The sequence below is a fragment of the Leguminivora glycinivorella genome, chromosome 12, assembly GCF_023078275.1.
Source record: "Leguminivora glycinivorella isolate SPB_JAAS2020 chromosome 12, LegGlyc_1.1, whole genome shotgun sequence".
NCBI lineage: Eukaryota > Metazoa > Arthropoda > Insecta > Lepidoptera > Tortricidae > Leguminivora > Leguminivora glycinivorella.
The window spans coordinates 15,986,326-16,008,167 of NC_062982.1; the positions used below are offsets into that span (position 1 = coordinate 15,986,326).

General features: G+C 36.6%; 1 protein-coding gene across 1 annotated transcript in view; it reads right to left on the bottom strand.

Annotated features, from left to right (window-relative positions):
* The window catches only part of LOC125232107 (collagen alpha-1(IX) chain-like), a 256,174-nt gene that overhangs the window by 18,460 nt on the left and 215,872 nt on the right, over positions 1-21,842 (bottom strand). The window contains 9 exon segments of the mRNA XM_048137722.1: positions 9-218; positions 1,965-2,002; positions 2,402-2,482; positions 2,923-3,040; positions 3,306-3,473; positions 7,186-7,383; positions 9,153-9,308; positions 15,706-15,780; positions 15,782-15,814. Coding sequence (XP_047993679.1) covers positions 9-218; positions 1,965-2,002; positions 2,402-2,482; positions 2,923-3,040; positions 3,306-3,473; positions 7,186-7,383; positions 9,153-9,308; positions 15,706-15,780; positions 15,782-15,814 — 1,077 coding nt within the window.

Consider the following 21,842-nt stretch of genomic DNA (forward strand, 5'->3'; position numbering starts at 1 on the left):
GAACTAACCTTGACAGTAATAATGTCCGATCCAGTAGAAGTAATGCTGATAGGTCCAGGTGGTCCGCGCTCCCCCCTCTCCCCTTTAAGTCCAAGTGCACCAGGTGGACCCATCACGCCCGGCAGACCCGATGGTCCAATGTCCCCGCGTTCCCCGGGTTTTCCATCTTTCCCAGGGAAGCCAGCCGCTCCGTCGTTGCCTTGACTACCCTTTTCGCCCTAAATATAATGGGAACATACATTAGGTACGTAAGTAGACAATTACACATGATCGTTGTAGTATGGTGATTCTAATATTGGCTTATGATACAATTATTTTTAATTGTTTATCTATTTTAAGCCCGTTAAAACTAAATGCGCGTAATAAGCGAAAAGATACGAGTATCAATTTCTCAAAGTCAAAAAGACATTCTTTCCACGACAAACAACTGTTTGGACATTGATGTTTGGTATCTTATCACAACAAAGATAATTATGTAAAATATGACGACAACTACAATAAAAACTTTCTCTAATACTTTGCAGATATTTGTTGCTTTAATTTATTAAAATATCATATTTGTAAGTATAAATAAATAAATAAAATAAAAATCATTTATTTCGGACCACAAAATCCATACAAGGTTAATACTTACACCTAATACTACCACTATGTTAGTTTCCTTAGTACCTAATTACAACATTATAAAACTAAACTTTTTTACTTTAAAATAACAAAATGTAATTACTAGATGCTATTCAGCATATGCAATAGAGGGAAAATTATACGTTTTTATGTACAAGGTCATGGCCATTTGAAATTATTGGCTAGTAGTTAACAGAACATAATTTTTAAGAAAAAAAAAACCGCCTTCCTTTGGGGTTCTGGTGATAAATACTTTCAAATGTTGGATTATGTTATCAATTCGTCTGTATATTTTTTAATGTTATTCGATATCTCCGTCATTTCTGAACCAATTTTGAAATCTGGATGATTCTGAAGTACTTACAGATGAGAATGATTATCAGAACGGAACTCTAACCAGGGGCGGCTCACTCTTCATCAGCAGTTCCACTGCACCAAATGTCACTGTTCTGGACGTAAGTGCATGCTGTTCTTATAAAAATACCAAAGTCACTATAAGTGTGCCGTTCAGATTTGAGGAGTTCCGTTCTGACCATCATCAGCAATTCCACTGCACCAAATATCACTGTTTTGGACGTAAGTGCATGCTGTTCTTATAAAAATACCTAAGTCACTATAAGTGTGCCGTTCAGATTTGAGGAGTTCCATTCTGACCATCATCAGGAGTTCCACTGCACCAAATGTCACTGTTCCGTACGTAAATGCATGCTGTTCCTTTAAAAACACAAAAATCACCATATGTATGCCTTTCAGATTTGAGGAGTTCCCTCGATTTCTCCAGGATCCCATCATCAGAACTGGGTTCTGAGAAAAATGGGACCAATCTGTATGCATATACATTCAATCAAAAAAAAATTTTCAAAATCGGTCTAGTAACGACGGAGATATCGAGGAACAAACATTAAAAAAAATAAAAAATAAAATAAAAAAAAAACATACAGACGACTTGATAACCCCTTCCTTTGAGATTTGGAAGGCGGATAAAAATTATAATGACACGGATTTCTACCAAAACCGCGAGCTCACATAGTCATGCTTCATCAAGGTCATTTGGTAGTAATTAAATTGTTTCAAACTTGGGTATAGTATCGTTTTTTGCAAGGCATAATAAATAGTACATTACGATACAAGTGCGGAAAAGAGGAAATTTTAAACCGGTGGCGATAAATTAAACACGATCGAAGAAAGTTTTAAATCGACACGAGTTACGAATTCCCTCTTTGCATTATGACCCTTCGAAGTTTGTACCTGATGAAATGTAAGTACCTACAACTTTACTAGTGCGTAGAAAAAACACCATAAATTTTCTAAAAATATTCTAACACAATTTGAGTTCTTACCTTATCACCTTTGTCACCCTTTGAAACAGCCTTTGGTCCTAAAAGTAAACATTGAGATTTTTAAGTCATGCTTTAAATTAAATACTAATGTCCATAGCATGACATTACTCCTGACTAAATAAAATACGTGTCTTGCGAAGACGCTACTGCCCTATTTGAACTTTAAGACATGCAAATATAAGTCATAGATACGATGATATGAATCAAAAGTAACGTTTCTACTTGAAAAACACGTAATTATTGACACTGCTATACACATATCCAATCCTGATGCATGATAATATATCATAACATAATCTAGAATACGTACAGAATAGAGATTTGACGAATGACGATCTCATTTCATATTGCTACCAATGTGTGGCTAAACTTTTACCGGTGTAACATCTCAGTAAAAAAGCTGAAATCAATATTGGAAGTAATTGTTTCATAATTACCAGTAATTAAAGATTCCGCGCTGTCAGGAATGTATCCACCTGCCAAAGGAGGTCCTGGGGGCCCGGGAGATCCACGTTCACCTGAACAAATAGTACATTACGATACAAGTGCGTAAAAAAGGAAGTTCGAAACAAGTGGCGATAAATTAAAACACGACCGAAGGGAGTTACGAATTGCCTTTTCGCACGTGTTACTGTACGACGTTTTTCAGTACAGATGGCCCTCCAAAGTTTGGACCTGACATATAATGAACCACTTCTCGCATTGGTGCGTAAAAAAACACCATCTGTACGTGTTACAAGCTAATTAAAATAATGTCATAAATTAAAAGTAAGGTAAACATGGTTACTGGAAGAGATCTCTTAAAGAGATACGTTCACCTTTGTACTTAACAAACATTTTTTTTTATTTTCTTGTTCAATACAGTGGTTTACTTGTTACTACTTCAAGGATGGCAGTGTTCACTGTTCACTACCCAAGTATGGAATCACAATAAGTCTTTCTGCAGACTTTTTGTTACCTTTTTCGCCCTTCTCCGCCGGTCTTCCATTGGCTCCTGGTATCCCGGGTCTGCCGTCGAGGCCAGGGTTGCCTCTGTCACCTTTTAGTCCACGATCGCCTTGTGACCCTGGATGACCCTATAAAATAAGGTTATAAAAAAAGGAAAGGATAAGTCAAAAGCGTTTATTTCTGGTACCAGGTGAAAATTTAAACAAAATTTGTTATGTACGCTCATGTGATGGGAAAGGATGAAAGTCATGTCATTTTACAAATAAATTTGGATGGATGACGCGGGTCCCTTCCCGAAACAATGAAGAAAAGGTGCATGAGAGATTATATGAAACAAATGCAAGTGAATGATGAGTGAAGTGGAATGGAAGAAAAAGATATGATGAACAATACCCGATCTCCTTTTGGTCCGTTCAGTCCCGGTTGTCCTCGTTCCCCCTTAGGCCCCGCGAATCCCCGCTCTCCTTGGGGCCCCGTTGGCCCCATCTGGCCAGCGTCACCTTTGGGTCCCGGCGCACCTGGCCGGCCAATGGCCCCTCCGTAAGAACCGAGTAGGGATTCCTAGAAAATTATTAACAAACAAAGTTATTTTTTTTATTATTAAATTTTAGAGGTAAACCCCTTTAGGCCCACTTGCACCAACCACTTAACTCAGGGTTAGTGGGCTGTCATCTGTCAAATTCCATATAAAATGGTGGTGCTAAAAGTGCTAAAAAAAAAAATCGCAACCGTACTGTCTTCTGACCTTTCGGTTATAATTCATATCATTTGAAAAAAAATTAAGAAAGAAATCGTACTACCGATATCAAAAAATCTTGCAATATGTACATCAATAATAGGCATGAAAGTCTATAAATTGGGTCTATGAATATTTTAGCAGTTTATTTAATGTTTTAGTATACCTATCAGTGTCATTCACATTCAAGTGTGAAATTGTGAATCCTAGCACAAAGGTAAATAAATTCTCATTCAAATAATATCTTCTTAAAAACCGGAAATTGATAAGAAACTTAATTTTCTTTCGGGTTAACCGTCCCTCAAACTTTCAAGATAACAAAAGCGTCAAAATTTAAATTATTTTCACACAATACACGTGGAAAACTTCCAAGATCCAAATTTCCTTTATCTAAGTGTATTTCTCGTCTTCAATGTTGACGCGCAGATTTTGTCAAATTTCAACTTTATCAAAATGAATTTGCGAGTTAAGGCGCGCCTTTGTGAATGAAACGATCTATATGTAGATATAAATCAAGGGCTAAAAGGACTTTCGGAGTTTAACAGAGTCCTCGGGCATTTTGTTTGTGAATGAAAGAGAACTGTCTTCGAAAAAGCCATTCGTCTCGGTTGAAAACCGATCTCGTTCAACAATGTAAAGGAAATCGAGGGGCACGATCAATTTTGTTTGGAACTGTCGCCACCATCAGTTGAGATGTTTTCTTGTTATTATACCTTGGATATATTGCAAAATATAATTATCAAGTATTGGTTTAGCCTGTTAAACATAATGCCCAGGGTTATAAGCACCGTATGGTTCAATAACTTTAATAAAATTATTGATAATCATCATCCTCCTTTGCGTTATCCCGGCATTTGCCACGGCTCATGTGAGCCTGGGGTCCGCTATGACAACTAATCCCAAGATTTGGCGTGGGCACTACTTTTTACTAAAACTACTGCCACCAGACCTTCCAACCCGAAGGGTAACTAAGCCTTATTGGAATTAGTCCGGTTTCCTCACGATGTTTTCCTTCACCGAAAAGCGATTGGCAAATATCAAATGACATTTCACACATAGTTCAGAAAAACTCATTGGTGAAAGCCGGAGTTCGAACCCGCGGCCTCCGGGTCGAAAGTCCCACGCTCTTACCGCTAGGCCACCAGTGCTTTTCAATAAAATTAATGATAATATGGTCCTTTTATTTTGATAAAAAATAGTTAATAGCTTAGCCTTTGATCGTGTGATGTTTGGAATAACTAACCCCCTTATTCATAAACGTTTACTAAAGTTATCAAGCCGATAAAGTTGGTTTGTCCCTTTCTATCACACCAATACGTTGGAAAGGGACAAACGAACTTTATCGGCTACTAACTATTATTAAACTTCGTACAAAAATTAAGGTTTAAGTGATAGTACCTTATCTTTAGATCTAGCAATTATAACAATTATCTATATATCTTACGAAAGCTAGTTTCGCAGTGCACGAAATAAAGCACCATAATAATTAGAAGAGATATATGGACAGTAGTTATTTAAAAATAATTTCTATGAATTGACCGTGACGTCACTCCTCAGTATTTAATAGTAATTCTATATTAACAGATCGTTTTGACAATTCTTAAAAAGAAGCTGATTTGACTAGTAGGAAATTGGCCTATTCTAAACACTTTATTTTCTTGAACTAAGGTATAAAGCCAAACTTGAACCACGTGTCATTGTCAATCACAAGAAGTGATTTTCCTGTAAGGGACTCCCGGAAAGTAAATCTCGCAGGTAAGAAAATTCGGTGTCAAAGTTTTGAGTTTATTATAAAGTTTTGAGTAGGACGTTGTCTTCACGCATGAGTAATTTAGGGGGTTCAAGTTAAAACTTTGGACTCTGCTCCCATCTCTTGCGGTATTTTATAATGTACATATTAAATATTTGCGCTTGGATGATTTGTTTTACTTTCATCTTTGATAATGGTAAAGTAGAAATACTGTAAAGGGTGCAACAGTGGTTTAAGTTAACCCTTTAACGGCGTGAGTTCAAACCTCATCGCCATCCTGTAGTACAAAAAATTCTGTACAAGAAAAAAATACAAAAAGATAGTCATACAGGGTGGTCTTTTTTGAGACCGGTGCCCTATAAAGGGTTAAGTATCTTTATTATTGGAATAAAAATGACATTGTATCGTACAGGATATGAGTCAATCGCGAAATGTCGTGTAGGACGCTCAGATCCACTTTAGGTCGCTGGACACGTAGCCGAATGGCACAAAAGCTCACGAAACGAAACGCTCGTAGATATCTATCTTTATCGCTCTTGCGTATTGGCGCAACAGAGCCAAACTACCTTTCGCGGCGTTTAGTTTTCGTTTCGCGTCGCAGAAATACCATTCGGCTACGGCACCAGGGTGCGTAGCCGAATGGCACTAACGCTCACGAAACGCTCACGAAACGAAACGCTAGTAGATATCTATCTCTATCGCTCGTGCGTATTGGCGCGACAGAGCCGGACTAACTGGCGTGGCGTTTCGTTTTCGTTTGGCGTCGGAGAAATGCCATTCGGCTACGCACCCTGGACAGTAAAGTAACTAAAGTATGTATCCTGTTCTACGCGTTCTTACTTCCGTGTTAGTAAAAAAAATAGTAATTATTAGTGATGAAAATTGCATAGTCTTAAAGACAATGTATTACTCTGAGAATGAGTAAAAAGGTAAAATAAAGTTATTTTAAAATCGCATATCAGCAGTTCTCGAAGTTTGTACAAAAATTAGGGAAAAAGTTAAATTTGTTTTTTTTATTCCTTTTTTGTTACCAAGATTTATTTCATCAATTGAGATTTTATTAAGTTTCATTTGGTCATTAAGGTTCTCTAGTAACTATATTTCCTTAATTATAACAATTATCCTGTATATATCTTACGAAAGTCGACTTATATCACTAAATGTTGGTAACAAAATAGGATCAATTAAAATTTGCTGACGTGGCTATGTACAAACTTTTTGAGAACTGCTGATATGTCACCTATTATTACACGAGAATTTGAAGTTTTCCTAATATAAACTTATGTCAATGATAAGGCAAGGACGCAGTAATAATTCTAAACTAGTGCCTAAAGCTTATAATGTTGTATGCAATATATCTACGAGGGTATTACCCGATATCTTACCTTGTATATTGGTCGAGGTTTCCAATTTGACTATATAAACAGAAATGAGTAGGCATGAAAATGAGTTACAACATACTTATAATAATATATACATATAAATTACCATAATAAGGCACATAAGTATTTCTTTATTATTAATCGCAAAAAAAAATGTATACAAAATATACTTAGTGACAATTAAATAGTGACAGTACTGAGATACAAACTATATTTTACGAATGAAGGATGTTGTGAACATTTTAAATTAGTTTAGTAAGTACATGTAAATGAGTAAATTTATTTATACTATACCTATTTGTACAGACATAGTACTAATCTTTTTTCGTTCTATAACTAGATGAACAACTAGCGCTAACTTGATTTTATTATCTAAAAGCAAATATAAATTAAGCCGATACTCACGTCAAAGTTATTGTAATCAGAGGATCCAGGGGGGCCAGGTGGACCAGGAGGGCCGGGGCTGCCTATTCTCCCATCTACCCCAGGTTCCCCTTTAGGCCCCAGCTGGCCCTCTGGTCCGCGCGGGCCTGAGTCTCCCCTATCGCCTTTATCTCCTCGTGGTCCAATCGGGCCTCGCTCACCGGGCATTCCTGGTTGACCCTGAAAGAGTATTCAAATAGTAATTGCAGTAAGGTACAATGGGGCAAAATCGACTGGGGGCAAATGCAACTGATCCATTTTTTCTGTTTTACCAGGGGCGGCTCACTCCGCGATTCTATCGCCGCGCTACATGTACATGCTGGCGGCCGCGAGTTCGCGGCCTAATCAGGGGTGGCGCGCGTTCTCACGGAACGCACGTTCGTACTTTCTATTGTTACTTTACGTCGCGAGTTTTTTTTTAAGGTTCATATGCGATGTCCACATGTGGAATGACTAATAATGCTTAGTTAAATAGACATCGTGAATAAAATAGGACAATTTTACACATATCCACTATTGGGACATACCCACGGAAAAGTTCAATAAGGCTTGTGATGTTGGGACTTACAAAAATATATAAATACTGTATATATACCTAGAGAGTACCCAAAACTTGACTATAATAGTATAACATTTTATCTGATATTAATTCGTTTTAATCCATAGGCAACCCTATCGTCCGACGCTGCGCACGTGCGGCTCCTTTCTTTGTTAGAATTTTGTAGGCATTTAAAAAGGCGGCATTCCGTAAACATCAAAGCAGTGGGCCTTCTGTACTTGTACTATTATATATTCTGTGGTTTTACAATGTTTGCATTATTAATTAGTGTCCACTGGTTATACTATATGGCACGTGTGTTCAGTGGATACATATGGAACTCAACTCAATAAAGTAATAATGAAAAAAAATTAATCAGTTACAATTGCCTCCCAGTCGGGATTTGCCCTGCTGTACCTTACCTACATATGCTGAATTTATCGTTACTGGTACCTCTAAAATAAATAAGAAAATGTAACATTCTCACAGTTCTTATTTAATGACCCCATCTTTTAATTAACCCCCGACGCAAAAAGAAGAGGTGTTGTAAGTTTGACATGTCTGTCTGTGTGTGTTTGTCTATGGCATCGTAGCTCCCGAATGGATGAACCGATTAAGATTTAGTTTTTTTTGAGGTCGGGAGTGTTCTAATTTAGCCATGTTTCATGAAAATCGGTCTACTATGTTTTTACAAAATTTTAATTTTGTGGTTAGGTTAATTATGTAATAGGCAGATTCTGATAAACCTGCCAAGACTTTCCCTATATCCAACACTACCATAAAACGGATGAAGAGTTGAAAAACTTGGAATCTGTAACTACTAGGTACTTCTTTATATTAATCGGTTTCGATAAAAGTTAGGTATAAATCCGTTTATTGCCGACAACATAAGGTCCAAACACAAGTAGGTACAATTAAAATAAATGACAGTTCAATAACCTAACCACAAAATTAAAATTTTGAAAAAACCCCCGACCGCGACCTTGTGGACCGATTTTCATGAAACATGGCTAAGAACACTCCCGACTAACACAGCTTTCAAATAAAAAAAACTAAATCGAAATCGGTTAATCCATTCAGGAGCTACGATGCCACAGACAGACACACACACAGACAGACAAACAGACAGACAGACACACAGACAGACAGACGGACAGACGGACAGACAGACAGACAGACAGACACGTCAAACTTATAACACCCCGTCGTTTTTTCGTCGGGGGTTAAAAAATACATAATTTAACAGCAATTTGAAAATAAAATGTTATATTTGCGACATTATGAACTGTCGGATTATGAAGTATTCAGAGGTATTAAAAATCTTTCGCAATCTTTTGTAAATATTGTGTTAAATTTCCAAATTTAAGTTCGGTGTAAGATATTCTGAAAGTTGCACATCTGTTTTACTTACTCCTATACCCGGAGGGCCGGTGCGTCCATCAGCACCCACCAAGCCAGGTGGACCCGGCGGCCCCTGCAGCTCAGGCGCCGTTTCCAACAGCGACAGAATCGTTGAGGAGTTGCACCCACACTGCCCGAGGGATACGTAGTTTTCACCGAAGATTTGCTGAAAGAAACATGAATAGGTATGTTCAATTTTAACTTGTGAAAAATTACGCTTCTCAATATTGCCCACGATTTTTTATAAAGTTGGTGAAACAGATTTTTCAGTACAGATGGTGTTTTTTTTACGCACTAGTGCGAGAGGTGGTTCATTATAATATATGCGAGGTCGAAACTTCGGAGGGCCATCTGTACTGAAAAACGTCGTACGATACACGTGCGCAAAGGAAATTCGTAACTCGTGTCGATTTAAAACACTCCCTTCGGTCGTGTTTTAATTTATCGCCACTCGTTTCGAACTTCCTTTTTTACGCACTTGTATTGTAATGTACTATTAAGTTCGTCTGTCCACTGAAGTAGAGCGGCAACTAAGGATTCGTCTTCGCTCCACCTGAGTGGACAGGCAGCGTTATTCAATTTGTATATTTAAAATACGAATAACATGTAGTAAAGTTTATTTTATTTGAAAATAACTTTTATGGCGTTCAAAGTCGATTAATAAATTGTAGGTAGCTAGCTGCTAATCATAAGTACCAACGTATTATATCAAAAATGTATAAATTTATTACCTTCACCGTATTCCTCTGTATAAAAGCGGGCATGAAAAATATCAGTTATAAAGATGAGAATCCGTGAAAAAATGAAATTTTTGATCATTGTTTGATATTCATGTAATTAATTGTTTTTATTCTCTAATCCAGTATTTTAAGAGTAATAATGATGACATATGTATATAGCTGTAATATTGTTGACAACGTATGCTTAATACTAATAAAGATGAATATGAATATGAATATGAATATGAATCCCAAAGCATTTTCACTCCCAAAGCCTCAAAGTATAAGATATCACATCTCGGACACTGGTGATCAAATATATGAAAGAGCGCGTTCCCAGCACACAGTCTAACCTAGTGTAGGTGAACGCGTACTATGCTTGTATGAGTGAAATATGACAGGTCGACTGCCCGCGTTTTTGACACGGGGTAACTGTGAGGTAACCGAGAGGGGGTAGGCGGCACTTTCAGCGGGGAGCGGGAGTGGCCATACTGTACGATAGTACTCTTTATTATACTGTGGTATAATTGTCAATCATCCAAAGTTGTAAACGGTAACCCAAAAAATCCAATAACGCGAAAAAGTTTAAAGAGAAACCCGTTTCAATTACGGACCGACGTATAGGAAGGAAAAATATGTCAAGGAGGTGGCGGGTTCGGCAAATACGATTACTCAACATCGTTGCCGCTATTCTATTGAAAAGCTCCCTTAGAGAAAATCAAATGAATCGATATCCCCTACTGAAATGTTGGCTGGGCGCCAAGAGCTTAATAAACTTGATTACGACCGGTCCGTCCCAATTTACCGGCAGTGTAGACGGCGCTAAGTCTACCAGAAAAGTCAATAGTTCAAAAAAAGATTGATGACACTCGGTAATGTGAAGAAGTCTGCATTTGTTCTTTGTAGAATTATTATATTTTTGGATCCAATAATTACCAACTTCGAATAAAAATCAACTGACATGTTTAGGTACCTATGTAACCATCATTCGACGCAAGAAGTTTTTCCATTACGCAAAACATTGCATATTTACCTTTCCATTTTTCCTATGGGATAGTTTTATATTTGGAAAATATTATGGAGCTCCGAAAAGTAGTGTGACGAAATCCATAAACAAATTGAGTTGTTAAGATGAGCTTGAATATAAGGGTATTTTTTAAATACTATTTTATTTTTAAATATTATTAGTTAGCCACCAAAATGGCGTCACTTCCGCAAGAGGAAGGCAGGTGAAGCCACATCTTTGTCCCATCTAATTGTAGTAGGATTAAAAGACTACCGGTTCCTGTAGCCTTAAATTGGCCTTTTATTGGATTTCGAGTACAATAAAAATATAAAGGATAGTGTAAGAAAAAGGAAGGGCTGAGTAGTCAGTGTTTAAGGAGATAAGGATAGGATAGTTGCAGATAAGGTAGCATATAAAAAAAATGCAGTAGATACCCTATTAGGATATAGATCTTCTAGCTAAACAAGAATAACTTGTATGGAGAAACCAATTGGAGCGCAGTCTATATGCATTTCCATGCAAGTTTTTTTGTACCACGTCGGTGGCAAACAGGTATACGGTCCGCCTGATGAAAGCGGTCGCCGTAACCTATGAACGCCTGCAATTTGCAGTTGGGCGCCTATTATGCATACCTGTATGGAAGGGACGATGAAAGCTCATTCCACTCCGAGATCAAGGGGACAATGCCGTCCTTTAGTCTAGACGTCGGAGGTTAGTTTTAAAACAGTTTTAAGTAATTATGAGTATGTGTAGAAATCATGAAAGTTTAAACCAATGATGACAGCAGTGTATAGTCCATGAAATCGGTTGGTTGACTGGATGATCCTAAACTACACAGCTGTTTTTGGCTCGCGACTCCAAGCAAGTACAGTCAACCAATTGGAACCTAGGACACTCTGTCAAAACGACAAGCAGTAAGATGTTTCTTACAATCTGATTTATAACGTCACTATGACTGACATAGTTCTATAGTGGCCTAGGGTTAAGTAATATAAGGTTTTAGTCTGTATAAAAGGCTTATGGTAAATTCCGACATTTAATACAATTTTAGAAGGCTTATTACAGCATCGTTGGCAGACGAGCCGGACGGCGCAGTAAAAACTTGCATTTCAATGGACCATTCAAGTCCAGGTCAGATAGGACGCGCTGAGGCAAGCGGAGATAGCGCTGTGTGTGGGACTGGCCATAAGAGATAAGCGATTTTAGAGTTTGTTCAAAATTACGAATACAATATTACTTAGCAATGTTAAGTACCTAGCTACTGTAAGAGCCTTGCATGGCACATAATTATTGTGACTACACGTGACGAGGTAAAGTAACATTCAAATATCAGGATTGAAAATATTACGGAAGAAATCAACAGGTTCTTTAGGTCTTTTTAGAGATGGAGCTTTTTCATTCATTTATACCTAGTGCGCATATCCCTCTCTGGATTGACATAGTGGAAAATATATTTACTATTACATAACTAAGGCGTTTTTATGGTATTTGGTTGCTACTAAAACGATGCCAAACCAGCCAACTAATAATTGACTGTACTTATACATTATTTAACACCAATCATGAAATAAAGCTCCAGAAGATTAATGGAAAAATATAGACAACTGTTATTTTGCGACTCAATTTGAATTTTATATAACGTACTATTCGTACATCGTGCAGAACTATAAAGAGTAGTACGAGTAACTCGACCGTCACTGTCCGACCATTGTATTATCATCCTATGGCACTGGTCCCACCACTAGCTATTGCATGTGTCGCTTTTATGCGAAAAATAGCACCCATAAATAAATTAACGAGATTTATAGCTGGCATAACTTAGTCAATAGTCACTATAATACAAAACTTTTATTTACACGGGAGCGATATCTTTTGTCGCACAAATAATAGCTCATAGTTTGCTAGCTCGCCGTGGGACCAGTGCCTAAGTCCCCGCGTACTTGTAGGTACAGTCAGCCAAAAAAGTGGTTTACCACTTTTCGACCTTATCTGCTTAAAAATAGAGTCGAAAAGTGGTAAATCACTTTCTTGGCTGACCGTACACATACAAATTCAATTTTAGTTTCGAACTGATAGAAATAAAAGAAAGTTCCAAATTCAAAATCGGGAAAAAATTGGCCTGGGTCATTATGTCCTAGTAATAAAATAAATTTGACAGTTTGAAAGGAAGGAGCTAATTTGATTGTTAGTCAAGTACCCTGTTTGTCGCTTGTGTTTTGTACCACACAATCTTTGTTTACAGGAGGAACAGATGACGCCCGCAGGCAACGCGACTGCACTACTATCAGTAAGTACATGCAAATTTCGACTAGATATCCTCATATACTACTCAACCATCTAATCGTAAAATCAATCTCGCTGTCTCCAAACTAGGTTCAAATTACAGACTACTCTCGAATCAGATACGAGTTTCAATAGGTTAGTTCCGATATGGGAATTTGCTTTGTGCCTTTGTGCCTTCATATTAATAAATTTGCGCTATTTTGTGAAGGTGTAAGCGTTTTTGTGTTTGTGAATATCGGATCGCAGGGTATTGTTTAAGGAACAATAACTATGGAAATTGGAGATTCAGCGCTGAATAAGATAAGCGAAGCATTGTAGGTAAAAGCTGCTTTAGACTCCATGTTATAAACAGTACAGAGTAGCGAGTGAATCTAGTAACACTCAGTTCCATTAATTCAAAATATGAAACTTTCAGTACCTAATTAATAGCGATGTGGTTGTTTTTCAGTGGAAAATTAAACGTATTTTTATATATTGAGAAAATTTATGTACTTAATGGTTTCATGAAAGCATGTATAAATAATATTTTTCTACTCGTCGACTGTAATCTGTCAATTAGGACACCACAGACTAAACTATAAGTGCTAACTTTTCAGTGTTGGATACTCTATGGCAGTTCCGACTCAACTATAATAACCTCATTATAGTTGACTTTAGTTAACTGTAATAATTTCAAAAATAGAACTTCATAAAATTTCTATACTAATTTGCGATACCTGGCAAATTTTTCTGCATCTGAAACACATTTTTTTTTATCTGTCGCGTTATCGGCCAATCAGAGACGGTTATTAGAAACAATTGGTTGCTAGGTAATTCGATGTTGATACAACGGTGAACGACGCTATTAACATTAATTTTAACTTGCATGAATAATGATATTTCCGTCCATTGATGATGAAGATGATCACTCGTAGAAAAAGTATTGTATACAATAGTGATATAAAATAATTAAGCTTTTCACTCTCGTACCGTACTATTAGGCCACTCAGCAAGCTTCGTGGCCTAAACATGGTACTCGACTGAAAAGCTTTGTATTATATTACGATTGTATAAAATACTATTTTGGTTACTTTCATGCATTATACAGATTGTTTTATTTAAGTAATTGCTGCTTTATTAATCCCACTATTACATTATATAATATAGTACAGATTGTAGTGCGAAAATATTTGCCTTCAAATTGTTACGGAAACGTACGAACGTGTCATCCTATTACTATATACTAGCATGACAGATACAAACGATTCCGAAGGAAACCCTTTTCGCACTACATCTGTATATAATGTATAAATTTCAAAAACCGGCCAAGTGCGAGTCGGACTCGCGCACCGAGGGTTCCGTACAAACATTAAAATTATAAAAAAAAAAAAATATTATGTGATGTAACTAAAAATTTATGGTTTTCGTAATTTTTCCTTTATCTATGCTATAAGACGTTGCTTCGTACCAAATTTCAAGATTCTGAGTTCACGGGAAGCACCCTGTAGGTTTTGATTCCCTTGCAAGTGTCGAAAATTTGCGGCATAAACGGCTGTATCTTTTGATTGCGTTGGCTTAGAAGTTTGATTTTTTCACAGCTTCAAGGGACAGTAGACCTGAGTAATTGATATAAATTTCAGCTTCATACCTCCACGCGTTCCTGAGAAAAAGGGTCTTGACAGACAGACGGACGGACAGACGGACAACAAAGTGATCCTATAAGGGTTCCGTTTTTTCCTTTTGAGGTACGGAACCCTAAAAAGCACGCAAAATATCAAATAGCAGCACTCAAGAATAACCTTAAAAAACTATGGCTTTCCGACACTTAATTTTTTAATCGGATTGTTTTTTTTTCTCTCTTTTTCTTTTTCTTTAATTTTTTTCTATTTTTTTTTTAAATTGTCGTCTTGCTTTGTGGTTCGAATTAATATCCATATACTTTTTGGTCTAAGTACCTATATAAATATATATTTTATGAGTATTTGTTTATTTATTATTATATTATTATATAAATGTATATATTGGTGTATTAATGTTGGTGTATTAATGTATTATTGGTGTATTGGTGTATTAATTGTATATGTATATAGCTATTTGTTACCATGTGTATACAAAATTTGCATTTAATTCTTTTAGTGGTTGTACATTTTTGAATTGGTCACTCATCGTTAATTCGCTTCTACTCATTTCCTCAAAGGTTGACTGGAAGAGATCCCATTAAGGGATAAGTCCGCCTACATTGTATATTACTGACTCTGTAACTGTGTCTCTTTTGTTTCCTTTATGTACAATAAAGCTTATACATACATATATACATACATATCAGTTGCATAATTATTTTCGTCTATTCATTTATAAAGTGTAGTATAAGTTTAGTTAGTTGCTCTTCCACAGTTAAGATAATGTCGAAGATACAAAACTCACTTCCCTAGCGCTTGTTGTTAGCTTAAATTAAATACTTTCTGTAGGTACACACATGTATAAGCCAGATCAGTACTTTAAGTAACATTGTATTTTTTCTGTGAATATCTGTAACTTGTTAAATAAAAAAAAAAATAAACTACTTAATTACTTACATCGTCACCTGAGCCCGAGATCTCGGCGATGGCGGTGGTTCCGGGAGGGCCTGGAGGCCCCGGCGGCCCCGGGGGCCTGGGGGCCCCGTATTGACTCCCCGGGTATACCCTGGAATAATATCTTCAATTAGTTGGATGCTTAAAGTACACGGTTATAAAGTGTCCACTGATGATCAGCGGGCTTATACATTAGTATGATATATATAGCACACCGGCGCGATAGGCTATTATTTACATATCACGTCACCATGCTGTTACCGCACGACAGTGCAACAGCCTGTGAGAGCAAAAGAACTGACAGTCCTAGCCAATCATCGCGCTTTAATAAGAAAGAAAGGTTGTGTTCGTAAGTTCCACATGCAAGAAAATAAGTCAACGAAAAGGATTCATAAGATTTTGTCTAGGCAACGTTCTAATGCAGCAAACTTGGTTAATCAAGTTTTGAAAGTGTAATTCGTTCGTATTAATAGTATTTTATGCAACAGGCGTTTAAAGGAGGTCAAAAAAGACGAGTGGCGTGGGTAACAATTTGAGGCGAAGCCGAAAATTGTTATTCAGACGCCACGAGTATTTTTTGACTCAGTTAAACACCGTTGCATACAATACTTTTTCTACGACCATGCACTTAGTTTTAAATAGTTTTCTTGAATAACTTTCGTGAAATTCACACTGTTTCCTGTATTTTGACTCAAAGGTTTGCACTGTCAGCTTCCCGCGCACGCCCGCAGTGTCGTTATAAGGCGTTGCCATGGTTACAGAGCTAAACAATGCGTTTTCAGTTTTTTCGATACTGCGCACATGCGCGGAAAGCCGGCGGACGCTGGCTTTGGGAAATATACCTTTATGTAGGGTTTTAAAGATCTGTGCACGACCCTGTAAATGACGAATAACAGTTCGGGAGTAGAAAAAATAATTAAGTGTGTGAGAAGGAGAGGCACCGGGTGATGCCCCTAACCCTTAATACCCACTCCCCCCACCCGCCTTCAAATTAGTCAGGCACAGGTATAATATATTGCGAAATTATACCAAATCATGTTGAGAAGTTAAGTTTACGACAATGTCTACGATGATCGCTCTAAAATTCTGAAGGTGAAAGGAAAGGAACAAATATAGGAGGAGATTTAGGTATATAATTTTTAGCAGATGCTCTTATTGAATTTATTTATTTATTTATTTCATTGTAATACGTTATACAGTATGACAGTAAACACCAAAGCACTGAGTAACTAAAAATACATAAAAGCATAAAATAATAACATTTACAAGTAAGAAAAAATAAACAAAACAGGAGATTAAGTAAATCTAGGTGACGACGTAACGTCGTCGTCGTCGAGTTTATATAAATGTGTTTAAATATATAAACACTACAGATTATGTAAAACATAAAAAAAGGTTATCTCTGTATAAGAGATCTTTTTTAGTAAATCTGTTGGCTCCACATGAGTATTCCTAAGTTACTCATAAAACAGCTCATAAACAGCTAATGTTTAAGCTATAAAATGTTACAGTTGAAGAAAAAGCCCGTTATATAATGTAAGGGATGTTAAGTTTTACAAATAAGGGTGCCACTTTCAGCAGTTTGTGCTGTAAGAGCAAAAGTGATATTGCGTGCCTGGCACCACGTAAAAACAAACAATGCTTTACTCAGTTCTTCAAACCCAGCCCGTCCTAGCCGAAGTGACTATCGCTGACGCCACGTGGCGATTGAAACTCAGTCTAGCGCTGTCATAGGTAGGGGTAGCGGGAGCGGGAGGGGCTTGCTTCATACAGACAACCAATTGGAACCCTAGGTCACTCTACAAATGTCAAAATGACAAGCAGTAAGAGATTTCTTACAGTCTGATTTATAACGTCACTCTATGACATAGTTCTACAGTGGCATAGGGTTCCAATTGGACTGTACATTTACGAAGGATAAGCGATTGTGACGTTGAATGGGTATCCAGGCAGGTAAGTATGGTCCCTATTGCACTTATAAATAGTGCGATAGGGACGGCCTGGTATTTTGTCATCTATCGCGCGACCATGCTTATACGCCTTTTCAGCGTGTTGTCAAAAGTTACAATTTAATGTCAAGCAATCAGGCCATACGATCTGTTGCGGTACAGTCGACCGGAAATTAACTTTGGAAAATAGCGACCCGCTTTCAAGACGATATGATTTGTAAGCAGCGTAATAGTTAAACTTTGCATAAGTGCCTCTTATAATAACATTATTTAGATTATTTGTTTACGGTTTCGTATTAGAATTACTAATTAGGTAGGTACCTCAAAGTTAAGGCAAAGAGGATCTAGTATTATAGAGAGTTACTGTCGAAGTAAAATGTGTAATCACAGTGCATAGACTGCCATCTCTTGACACAGGCTTAAACTTTTGAACCTCAGTTTTGACAATTTGGCCCATATTCTTAGCTTGATATCTTATACTTTTAAACGAGCAATTCTTGTATATTTATTTATTTATTTATATATTTATTTATTTACACTGACGATCTCGGAAACCGCTCTAACGATTTCGCAGAAATTTGTTATGTGGGGGTTTTTGGGGGTGAAAAATCGGTCTAACTTATCCTTAGGTCCCGGAAAACGCGAATTTATATGTGTTAAAATGTCAAATATTAATATTAGCGCCATCTAGCTGAGCGTACCCCAAAGGTGTAATGCCATCTAGGCCACCATACCTTTTTCTGTATGGTACTGAGGTACGTTTTTTTCTTAGACTTTATCTGAGAGTTATATAGTATGTCTTTGGTTAAGGTTAACATTTATACAGGTTACAACTTAGGTGCGCAATTGTTTTTAAAGAAAACCAAATCATCTATCAAGTTAATAAAAAATAAATGTGCAATATAAAGAGATTACGTATGTATATTTTTCCCGTCTCTCAGAAAACTGATTTCAAACGTAATTTGAGTACATACGAGATACGAGGATTACTTACATACAAAATCATAGCTCTAGCACACGAGGACGCGTGCCTTGGCTCGTAATCATGCCCCACTGTGAACGGACGCCATACTAACTGTTAGATATGAAGGTTCTTTTTTTCTATAATAACTTCTTATGGTGTTGACAAAGAATATACATATTTTGAAGACATGAACAAATAGCCAAGCTCAGCAACATAGATGTATAATTTTCTAAAATAAAAAATATATAAAAAAAAACAAATAGCCAAGAGCATTACAAAGTTTCATCGATTTTTTATTCATCATCCCGGCAACTAATCCCAAGACTTAGGGTCCCCCCCACATCTGGCGTCTCGCGAGCGTCGCGTCGGGCCAATTGTATGGCAAAGCCGTCTTTTTTTCATACAGTTGGCCCAACGCGACGCTAGATGTGGGGGGACCCTTAGCATAGGCACCAGTTTTTCGAAAGCGACTGACATCTGACCTTCCAACCCGAAGGGTAACTACTTCACGACAAGAAGTTATTATCAAATAAAATAAAATATTTGCGTCCAACGGCTAATATGGTGTCCGTTTATACAGTGTGTGTAATTTGATAAAATTGCAAGGTTATACAAAACAGTTAAAAAAATTATGCTAATGAATAAAATATTTTTTTTACTAAACTTATAATAAACAGTAAAATAATGACCTAATGAAATGAAATGAAATGAAATGAAATGATTTATTTATGCATGTGGAGAATGGGTTACATATTAGGTTAAATCATTTCATTTCATTTCAATCATTTCACTTCATTTCATTTCAATAAGGACCTAATTATACAGTCACAGAACGAGTTTAAATTTAAAGTAAAATACCTATTTGTTCCATCGCTTCTAATTTACATTATGACAGCTTAAGCGAGGCTTTTCGGCCTCCCTTTTGTAATAAATATTCCGTATACTAATCGTTAATCAGTTACTTACTTAATAGCCCTAAGTGATTGGACTACAACAATAATAGCGATAGCATTTAAAATTTAAATTGTTTGTAATATTAATTATAAGGCTTTGAATATTAAAATAATGTTTGCCAAGCAAGCACGAGCTAGGTTTAATTATTTTTGGGTTAATTCTTGTTAAGAATTATTGTTTCAGATGTGTTACTTAACTAGTAGAAGTAGCCACTAATACTCGTATATTTTACGTAAACTGCGGCAACCTATGAAACGTTGCATATTGTAACTACAAACCACTAAACTCAAAACCTACAGTTTGATTTCCTAGATCTAACAAATGAAGTTTAACCCTCCCGTGCCATGATATACAACCATTAAGTAAACTTAACACTGTTAGCGTCGCGTGTCGGCACTGTGCAAGTATACTCGGACGCGTTTAACACGTTCATACATCACGGGCACCGGCCAGGGGGCCGATTTTTGAGTCTCACTTTCACTAAAATACCGGTTGAAAACGGTGAATTGCCTATTATTTTCAGTGACAATTTTCTGAATTCGAACGCCGTGAGACTCAAAAATCGGCCCCCAGGTAAAACAAGTGTGTCTGAAAAAAATCTAACATGTATATAAACATGTTTATACACAAGTTTGAAAGTTTCAAACGAAATATCTGCCAAGTGGGTCATGATTCAGTTGGTTCAATCATCATCATCATCATCATCATTGGCCACAGAATCTGTTGTAGATGTTTGTTGCAGCGCTTGTGAGTTTACGGGGTTCTGCATCTCTGTTGATGACTATTGTCATTTCGTTTTGTAGATAGCCTCTAAATAAAGCTAAGCACATTCATTTTACAATAAAATGTCAAACAAAATACAACTGAAGTTGCAATATTATTTAAAAAACCGGCCAAGAGTCTGTCGGGCCACGCTCAGTGTAGGGTTCCGTAGTTTCCCGTATTTTTTTCAAAAACTATTCAACCTATCAAGTTCAAAATAATTTTCCCAGAAAGTCTTTATAAAGTTCTACTTTTGTGATTTTTTTTATATTTTTTAAACTTATGGTTCAAAAGTTAGAGGGGCCCCCCTCGGGACACACTTTTTTTATTTAGGAGCGATTATTTCCAAAAATATGAGCATTATGCATTATCATAAAATGATTTTAGTAAACCCGTATTCATATTTAGATACCTAGCCAACGCGTCATCATATCACGCGTTAGCGTAAAAAAACACTTCCCACTTTACGTGTAGGGGGGGGGGGGGGTACCGTAATAAATCATATTTTTCCACTTTTTATTTTTGCACTTTGTCGGCGTGATATATACATATTGGTACCAAATTTTAGCTTTCCAGTCCTAATAAGATTATCCGCGGACGGACGGACGGACGGACGGATGGACGGATGTCTGTGCGTAATTAGTTGACTACGGGACCCTAAAACTCATGTGGGTTGACAAATTATTATATCTAAACGACATCATATTCTGACCCTTCTTCCTATAGAATATATTATTATATTATATTTGACCTAAACACCTATTCTACTTCCATATTTAATGCAGTAAACGAACAGGGAGCACACAATAAATATAATCGGATCGCAACAAATGTTTTATTTAAAGTTGACTGTACTTCACCGGACGAAACACAATGCTACTTTAACTTTTCGCAGCGAGCAATGGAATTGAATTTGAGCCGCGGTTAAAATACAAACTTTAATAGGATTTCTATTCTATCAAAATGGCATTTTCTCTGTATTTGTGGCACAATATATGAATTGTTCCTAAATTCATTATGTTATGTTATAACATTAAGTATTTTTGTGATTTAAATATTTATATAATTTCTACACACAAAAATGTAGGTATCCGAACAAAAAAGTAAAACCCTTTTTGGATGCTTTTATGATTGTGATTGGGCGAAGATTATGATGATAATAAATAAAAAAAATGTTTGTAATTTTTTTTTTTAAGTTTATTTATTTAAGTTATTCTTCTTTAGTATTTCGTCTGCGCATTGCACAATAAAATTCTATAGCGACTCAAAGAATATAAGAATGAAAATAATTCGCTTTCTGTATACAAACTTCTTTATTTAGAGTAAAATACTTTTTCAGTACAGATGGTGTTTTTTTTACGCACTAGTGCGAGAAGTGGTTCATTATATGCCAGGACGAAACTTCGGAGGCTCATCTGTACTGAAAAACGTCGTACGGTACACGTGTGAAAAGGAAATTCGTAACTCGTGTCGATTTAAAACACTCCCTTCGGTCGTGTTTTAATTTATCG